We start from the raw sequence: 9,159 nt of genomic DNA, 5'->3' as shown, positions 1-9,159 counted from the left end.
TGTGTGTGTGTGTGTGTGTGTGTGTGTGTGTGTGTGTATACATGCCCTTTATTCACCTGTGTTATAGAAGGGACACTGGGGAATTGTTCCTTGAAGACATGAATCCAAAACGGTGCCCTTTATTTCATATATCCTGTGGGATCCTATAAAGCCGTGTAACTTTTTGTAAGACTTCAGTTTGTAAGTATGCGGAATGATCTCTGATTGTGAAATGCAGACATTACATCACATCAGTGTAGGATGGCTTTCTTTTCCTACACCTAGGTCAATCATTAGTGACACTTGGGTGTCCATGCTGGAGATGCCTAATCATTTTGTATAAATATCTAAAGCTCCAAATATAGTGGCTTTAATGTGTTAGATCCACATTGGGGTGCTAAAGTGTGTCCTTGGATAGATGGAAATTGGGCATATCTGGAAGGCTGATATAGCATAATTGGTCTCAGAGGGATTAAGATAGGGGTGATAAAGAAACAGTACCAATAGAATTAGTCTTTATTGTCCTATTGAGAATAGCGGTGGTGACCTAAAGCGATCATACACAAAGAGCCTGACTGTTATTACCCCTGCGTGGCTAAACTTGAACTGTAATTGGGTTAGCACCCTGAGAACAATGACTCCTGACACTCTCTTTAATATTCCTGGTTTTAGGCTACATACTTTGATATTTCTTTGGAAATACATAGATCAAAATATATTAATGGTTTATGTGCTGAATTTGAAAGCATTAAATTTATAGCTCTTTACAGATATTGTATAGAATCATTTTATTACCTTCTAGTCATTTAAATGTTCCTGTGTTCCTTTTTAAATAATCTTGGAAACACATAAATGTAGAAGTTCGCTCTAGCTTTGTAAAGGCTCTTGCATGGACAGGCCTTTTGACATACTGTATTCAAAACAATAGCACATGAGCTTTAAAAGGAGGAGGAAGCATGGAAAGTAAACTTTGAATGGTTAAAAAAATTATCTTTTGGCTTACATTATCTGTTCTTGTTTTTGTCAAGGTTATAAATTTGATGCTGGTCTTTAATAACTGGATAAGTCTTAGCTAAACAGACACATTTAAGCAAACGAATGCCTAGTGGTCTTAGAAATTAAAACTTAAAGAATAGAGGTAGCAATCTTGACTTCATTTTCTTGCCTCTTCCTTTTAGCATGGTTAAGAATGTAGTAGTTACTGTCATTGCAAAGCATTGGATGGTTGTTAAAGAATTTCAGAATGCCTTGCTTTCTTCCAGGGAGCTAGAGAAGCATTTTTAAAAGATAACACTAAGGGAGCATGCCTTTAATCCCGGCACTCAGGTGGCAGAAATAGGAAAATTGCTTCAAGCTAGTGGACAGCTAAATCTATGTAGCCTTTCTTAAAAGCGCTCACACACATAAACACTGAGTAAGGTCTTGCATATAATCATCTTATTCTGATCTTTAATGTCTGACTTTATTTAATGTATGACTTTGAGACAACACTTAGTGTCACTTTTTATTTTTATGAGGATATTATATAAGGACTTCCATATACCTTTCTCTGGAGCTTTTTTTTTAAATGGGGCCCTGCAAGTTTCAACTCCAGTTTTCCCAGTGTGAGGATCACAGGTCTTAGGCCTGCCAGGCAAGTGTTCTCCAGCCCACTGTGTTTAAGTTTATAATCTAATGACAAGATTGCTCTAAGTTGAATCCAAGTACCTTTTGTTTGGAGGAAGTTCCTGATAGTTTTATGGTTGGGTTAAGTTTTAAAAGACCACTGCACTTGCCATTAAAACTGTCATGCTGGGTCATTATATTCATAGGAACACATTTGTGTCAACACTTAAGAGTATCTCTAGTACAAAGTTTCTTTGATTTTTCTCATGCCTTCTACAAAATCCTAGAAAAGTGGATTGGTTTGTATCTTGATGCAAACTGTCCTATGAATTGTGAATCCAGAGCCATTAGGGTTACTGTTATATAAATCAACATGATATAAGCTAGAGTTATTTGAAAGGAGTTAACATCAACTAAGAAAATGCCTCTCTCTCTCTCTCTCTCTCTCTCTCTCTCTCTCTCTCTCTCTGTGTGTGTGTGTGTGTGTGTGTGTGTGTGTGTGTGTGTGTGTGTGTGTGTGTGTGTGTGTTAGAGGGGGTACTTTTAATTGTGTAAAGGATTTTTTAATTCACTTTACGTTCCGGCCACCCACCTTTCATAATCCCTCCCCATCTCTCCTTCTATGAGAGGAGGAACCAGACCCCACCCTCAGGAGTTATCTCCCCACCCTGGGACATCAAGTCTCTGTAGGACTAAGCATATTCTCTCCCACTGAGGCCTGACAAGACAGGCTAGCTAGAAGAACATATCCCACAGACAGGCAACAGCTTTTGGGCTGGCCCACACTCCAGTTGTTCTGGACCCACAGTGAAGGCCAAGCTCCACATCTGCTACCTATGTGCAGAGGAAGGGGGCTAGGTCCAGCTATGTATGCTCTTTGGTTGGTGGTTGAGTCTTTGAGAGTCCCAAGGGTCCGTCCGTGTTAGTTGATTCTGAGGAGTTCCCATCTGCTTCCAGATTGCAATCCTTCCCCAAACTCTTCCCTAAGAGTCAAGGCCCAGCCCTTTGTGGGTGGTATCATCCCTAGGTTGGTAGTCCTCGGCTTTATAAGAAAGCAGACTGAGCAAGCCAGTAAGCACCACTCCTCATAGCCTCTGCTTCCAGCTTCCTGCCTCGCTTGAGTTCCTGACCCGACTTCAGTAGACTACAATATAGAAGTATCAGTCAAATACTTTCCTCCCCAACTTGTTTTTGGTCATAGGATTTCTAACGCTATGATGAAACACCAACTTGTAATGGCTGTTATTGCTGACAATCTTTTGAAAAAAAAAAAAAAAAAAACAAGTGATCTACAGTCTGCCCTTCATCGTCTGAAAGGCTATCTCACCCTTGTTCAGAGGCAGTCATGGAGAAACCTGTAGACCAAGTTAGAATCTTTATATGATGGTAACACATGGTTCTTAGAAAGTCAATGCCTGAAGTGAGACCCTTTCAGTGTAAATCTACCTCCTGCCTCCTAAAGCCTTTATGATCTTAAACCATTGCTGCTTTATAAAACGGGGCTGCATTAGTAGTATTGCTGTAGAGTTGTTAGGAAGTTGAATATGTTAAGTCAGGTGAATGTTTTATAACAAATTCCACTCATAGGTATGTTGAGGTCTCCGTAGTCCATATCTTACAGATCTGACAGTGGTGAGTCTGTCAGTAATTCCATTGGCAAAGAAAACCTGATGCCAGGAGTTCTTTTAACTGGTGGGGCCTGGACATATAGAAGGGAGTGCAGAGCGGGTATTTTATTCAGCATTGCCTTCATCTCCCGTGGCCTCTGGAATCCCCCAGGCTCTTCTGTACAGCGGTTATCGGGGTCGTGTGTACCGCTCAGCTGCCCACTGGTGCCCCCACCTCTCTTTCTCCTTGTTGCTAGTCCTTGCCACTTTTCAGCACCCCTATATCTCTGTTGACTTCAGCTACGTTCTAGTCTTCCCGTGCTTTTTGTTGATTCCTCTTCAGTGTGTCAGGGCTGGCCATTGGCTACAGAGAGCACCGTGTTCTGGAGTTCTCTGAGAGACAGGGATGCTTCTGAACTAGCTTGTATGATGTGGCAAGGTTACAGAGGAAACTGTGACTCTGCCCACTGCTCTCTTGGTTGACCTATGATGAGGTTGTGTAACCTACTTACCATTCCCTGTTACCTTTTCTGCCTCCTTTCTCATTCCTATTTCTAAACAGAATTTCTGACTGCTTGGTCATCTGGTAGGGCATGCTGTCTTCTTAAACATGTGAATCATCATCTATACGGGCTCTTCCCCACGGCCTTTTGTGTTATACATAACTGGATGATGTTATGTATAACATATGTTTTATTAGATCAACATAATAAAATGTCTTACATTTTGCCAAGTTATTAAAAGCACTTTCAATACCATTCCATGTTCTTTTGAAAGGAATATAAATTGGTATTGTCCGGCTTTCTCGATGAATATAACATTACCTCATCCAACATTGTGATCTCCAAATGTGGCTGAAGCTAAGTCACTGTATTTTATTCTGATAGATGTGTAGTTAATGAATTGGAAACGGGGCAGTATTTCTGATGATCAGTTTTAGCCTCACTGTTTAACAGGCAGAGAAGTAAACTTTTACAAAGGCCCAGACTGAAAGTTTCCTTCAGCAAGGCTGCCTGCTGCCGCCCTCTCTTGCTCCCTTCACCCTTCCTGCCAGCCCTCTGCCCACTCTTCCTCCTCCCATAACATTTCCCTGGTTTTAGCCTCACCAGTACCAACATGTCCCACCCATAGAGGGCACCAGTATGTGTGCAATGAAAGACCTGAAGAATGCAAGTATTTAATAACTCACCAAGTGCTGTGCTTATCTGCATGCCAGAACGTTCTCACAATGGCTAAACCCTTGCTAATGACGACAGGTACAGAGCGAGAAAGTATTGGTATGAAGATGCTATATGCTGATACAAAGAGACACGTAATTTGCCAAACAAAGGTTATTAAAATTGAGAATAAAACTCAGGGTTCTAATTGTTGAGTGTGGAAAAGAAGGAATCTTAACCTTTGAGGACTTCCCCCCGCCCTCCTCCCTGGGAAAAGATCTCAACTCTCTCCTTTATAAAGTGGGAACATTTAAATACTACTTTACATACATACTTATGTATTAGAGTAATATTCATACTTTACCATGTTGACAAAAGAACACTAAAGTACAAAATTTTATATTTTTTTATCTATACAAAATAGTGAGATAAATATATCTGGCATGTACTCTTATCACCTTATATGGAAAACTTATGCTTGCCAAAGCTAATGTATTAAATTTTAGATCAGGTACAGAGTGCATATCTACAGTTAAGTAGAAGCCTTCTATAGCTAGAATAGTTAGCACTATGAACAGTGCTGAAGGATTATGCTGTTCAATATTAAGGAGGCTGATTTTAACTTTTGCTTTGTTTCGTTTTCAGCTACGACAGCTAGTTAATATATGCATCAACCCAGATCCAGAGAAGCGACCCGACATCGCCTATGTTTATGATGTGGCAAAGAGGATGCATGCATGTACCGCAAGCACCTAAACTGTACAAGATCCTGAAGACGGCAACCAAGATAACTTAAAAGTGTTTTTGTGCAGATCATACCTCCCCGCTTATGTCTGGGTGTTAAGATTACTGTCTCAGAGCTAATGCGCTTTGAATCCTTAACCAGTTTTCATATGAGCTTCATTTTTCTACCAGGCTCAATCACCTTCCCAATCCACAACTTTGGGATGCTCAGATGGCACCAAGAATGCAAGCCCAACAAGAGTTTTTCGTTTGAGAATTGTTTCGAGTTTCTGCTGATAGACTGTGTTTATAGATAGTCAGTGCCCGATGGTGAAGCACACACACATAGGCACATGTCCAGAGCGATGCAGAACCTGAGGAAGGACCTGGGCATTTGACTTGTTTGCTTTTAAGTCACTTAATGGACGTTGTAGTGGACATGATTGTGAACTTCTGATTTTTTTCTTTTAAGTTTCAAGTACATGTTTTAGTTCTTAGCATTAGAGATCTCAAATATAATTCTTATAAGACATGCAGACATAAACTTTTTGAGAAAGATTTAAAATTTTTAGTTTATACATTCAAAATGCAACTATTAAATGTGAAAGCATAGAGGTCAAAATGTGAGTTGGACACTGAAGTCTATGTTTTAATGCCTTTGAAAGCCTTTTTTTGTGTGTGTTTAAATGGTATAAATGAACCCATTTTAAAACGTGGTTAAGGACTTGTTTGCCTGGCGTGATAGTCATGTTTAACATGCACAAGGCTTTGTGTTTTTATTGTACATTTGAAGAATATTCTTGGAATAATCTTGCAGTAGTTATAGTTCAATTTCTTTACAAATCTAAATACACTTAACTCATAACTATACACTGTAATGCAAGCATATATTGTTATTCATATATTGAAGTTTTGATCAGTTCCTCTTCAGAATCTTTTTTATCCAAGTTACTTTCTTATTTATATTGTGTGTGCATTTCATCCATTAAATGTTTCAGATTTTCTGAGAATGAGTTCCCTTTTTAAAATATATTTGGTATGCCAACACTTTTTTAGGATTGAAAAAAAATTTTTTTAAATGTTTGGGTCATTCTAGGTGCATCTGTTTTCTCTTGTTAGAAAGAAAAGGTGTGTGTTAAAATGTGCCTGTGAATGTCGATATTGTTTGGCAGGGTTATAATTTTAGAGTATGCTCTAGAGTATGTTGAACAGCGTGAAGACTGGCCCTTACTGAAGACAGAACTGTTCCAAGAGCAGCATTCCCGTTGAGATGCTTTGGAGTAAAGTACTGTGTATGACGATGACAGACATTTTAGTTAAGGGGGTGAAAAAAAAAGGAGGGGTATTTAGGAAACCCTGAGGTGGAATTTTGGTGAATGTCTTCATCTTAATACCAGCCAATTCCTTCAGAGAATTGTGGAGCCAAAGAACAGAGTAATCGTGGCTGTTGCAGAACACGGTGTGCCATGGTAGAGCATTGGGAAGGCTCATCCTGCCGGTGGGTCGGTCAGACAGCCCTGTGTTGGGGAGCTTGTACTCTGGCCCACAGAGCTCCTGGGTTGATTTTCTTACAGAGTATTCTTTCTACAGTTATTTTCAAGTAATTGTAAATTTTCAAAGTAATATCTCATCTTTTAATTCACTATGTATGCTGTCGTAGACAAAGGAAATCTGGGTTTTTTTTTGTTTTTGTTTTTGTTTTTTTTTGTCTTGAAGGCTGAACTGGGTACATCCCAGATCTTAGTGGCTCATAGGATATACCCAGAGGCATGAAGAAATGGCTTCCGGTGACCATTTGTGTTGTGTTATATCCATTGTAATGTCACAGGACTGATTGAGATGAAACATCCCCTTCCTACAAGAGTTGTTTTCTTTCCATATTTAAAAACATGAGGTTCTGCCTGGCAGTGATGGTACACACCTTTAATCCCAGCACCCGGGAGGCAGAGGCAGGAGGATTTCTGAGTTCGAGGCCAGCCTGGTCTACAAAGTGAGTTCCAGGACAGCCAGGACTACACAGAGAAATCCTGTCTCAAAAAACCAAAACTAAATGAAAATACAAGGCTTCTCCCCTTGTAGTGACTTTGCTTTATGAATTTGTCTCAAAAAAAAAAAAAATAGAGCTGGAGGGCTTACTGGTCAGGGATGGTCACTTTAACTTTGTACAAGAAGAAACTTTCTTTCAAATACTTTAAGTCCCTCAGTTCATATCCACCCTCCCCCACCAAAATAAAGAATCCATTGTGTAGAAACAAATTCAGTGTGATGTTTGCAAGTGGTTATGGAATTGATTAAAAGTTCTAATCTTAACAATCACCTATAAAATATTCTCTTTATATTTCTGTTTATGAGTAAATTTTATATGACGTTAAATATTGGAACTGATTTCCGTAACAGGTCAAATTAAAGGTACGGCTGATTTGAAACGTTATTTAAACACTGGTACTAGTTATCCAGGAGAGAATGTGCAGTAACGTTGGTTGGTATGCTGAGGTGTGGGGGTGGTGAATGAAGGGTACCCTACCTGCAGTGCTCAAGAATGTCCAATGATTGTAAAGTTACTGAGATGTCACCGGCAAGTTGCGAGCGCTCTGCTGTTCCTTAGTGTGTCCTTTACAAAACGCCTGTCTTATATCATGTACTCCAGGTTTTGCTCTGAACTTTGTCTCTATTTATTATAACCAAGAAGCTGTTACTCACACAAATGTTTATTCTTTTCAATTGAATGTACTGTTTATAACCCACAAATGCGCACTCTTTGCCTCCAATTCCCGTAGTACTGTAATAATATGAATTTTTTTGTGAAATACTTTCTATTTTGTTATGCTTTAAATATACATGCAAAAGAATTCTGTTATTAGCTTCAAAAACTGTACAGTATCTTAATATAAATATATAAAAATAAAAGATGAGTACTGTAAGTTTTAGTATCTATCAGGTCCCCTCCCTTTTACCTCTCCAAATCGCCCATTGCTATGCTTGGCACCCAACCTACAGAAACAGTTCTTACCCAGTTCCAGGACTTTGCTATCTTGAAGAAACCCGAAACAGTGAGACAGTCAAAAGTGACAACCTCTCTGGAGGCTCTGCGGTTTTATGGCTTGGTTTTGAATGTGCGTTATATCATAAAACACAGCTCACTAGTCTCTTCAATGTCTCCCTTTCTGTCGTTGAATAAAAGGCATCCAAACAGTCAGAAAGGGATGATCATCGTCTTGCTTTGAACCTTTAGAGTTTCAAATTTTAAGTCAACACTTCCCATTCCCCATCTCTGCGGGTGCGCTGCTACCAGAATCTCAAGGGAATGGATAAGCTTGCTCTTCTCCTATGTGAGGACCACTGCCCTCCCTGCCAACCAGAGAACAGAGAGCTCAGGAGGGTAAAAGTGACTTCACAAGTTAGTTGTTAATTGGCTAATGTTACAGCCCATGGCTTGTATTACAGAAACGTTGGTTTCAGTATGTGAGTATGGTTCATAGATGCTAATAGAAGTCATTTTTACCACATTATAATATTTAGTACTAGTTGGAAATTCTATTTTTAAAAGTCTTATGGAATCATTGGGAAAGTCAGTGCCAGGCGTATATGTTTCAAAGCCTTAATGGATACAGCTGAGGGGTCTCACATTAGTGAGGTTGATTAAAAAAAAAAATCAATGTAGGAAATACTTCAGAACTCCCTCAAATTATCAAAAGAACTTCATGGTATTCTTTAAACAGATAAATGCGACTGCCTTCTGAGAATGGGAAAGCCTGTACTGTACACTTAATGTTAGGATTTTGTAGCTTGGGACTTAAATTATTTTCCATGTCAGGGTTGTAAAGCATAGGAAGTCATTCTTGCTATAAGCATACTATAGATAAATTCCTCATTTTTCTAAGCTTTACTTTCTGTGTAAAATTGGGATATAAGTCCCTAACCAGATGGACTCACCTTGTGCAGGACCCTATGTAGTGTAGCGTATCACCCGATTGCTTGATAAATGTGGCCATTATTAGATGACCACATGTAATACATGGCTGAGGAGCAAATTCCCATGTGTCGTCTTGGGCTTTAGCTTCATCTCTTCTCTCTAACCCCGTCCCTAT

At 39.4% G+C, this 9,159-nt stretch overlaps 1 protein-coding gene across 2 annotated transcripts in view; it reads left to right on the top strand.

Moving 5' to 3' along the window:
- Nek7 (NIMA (never in mitosis gene a)-related expressed kinase 7) overlaps positions 1-8,267 on the top strand; it is a 135,921-nt gene extending 127,654 nt beyond the window's left edge. For both annotated transcript variants that reach the window (NM_001311148.1, NM_021605.4), the window contains one exon: positions 4,994-8,267. In NM_001311148.1, the coding sequence (NP_001298077.1) occupies positions 4,994-5,010 (17 nt within the window). In that variant the 3' untranslated portion in view covers positions 5,011-8,267. The remainder of the gene's footprint in view (positions 1-4,993) is intronic.
- The last annotated feature ends 892 nt before the right edge of the window (positions 8,268-9,159 follow it).

The sequence above is a fragment of the Mus musculus genome, chromosome 1, assembly GCF_000001635.26.
Source record: "Mus musculus strain C57BL/6J chromosome 1, GRCm38.p6 C57BL/6J".
Lineage (NCBI taxonomy): Eukaryota > Metazoa > Chordata > Mammalia > Rodentia > Muridae > Mus > Mus musculus.
Note: the sequence above shows the minus strand (reverse complement) of the source record. Positions and strands in the feature narration are given on the sequence as shown.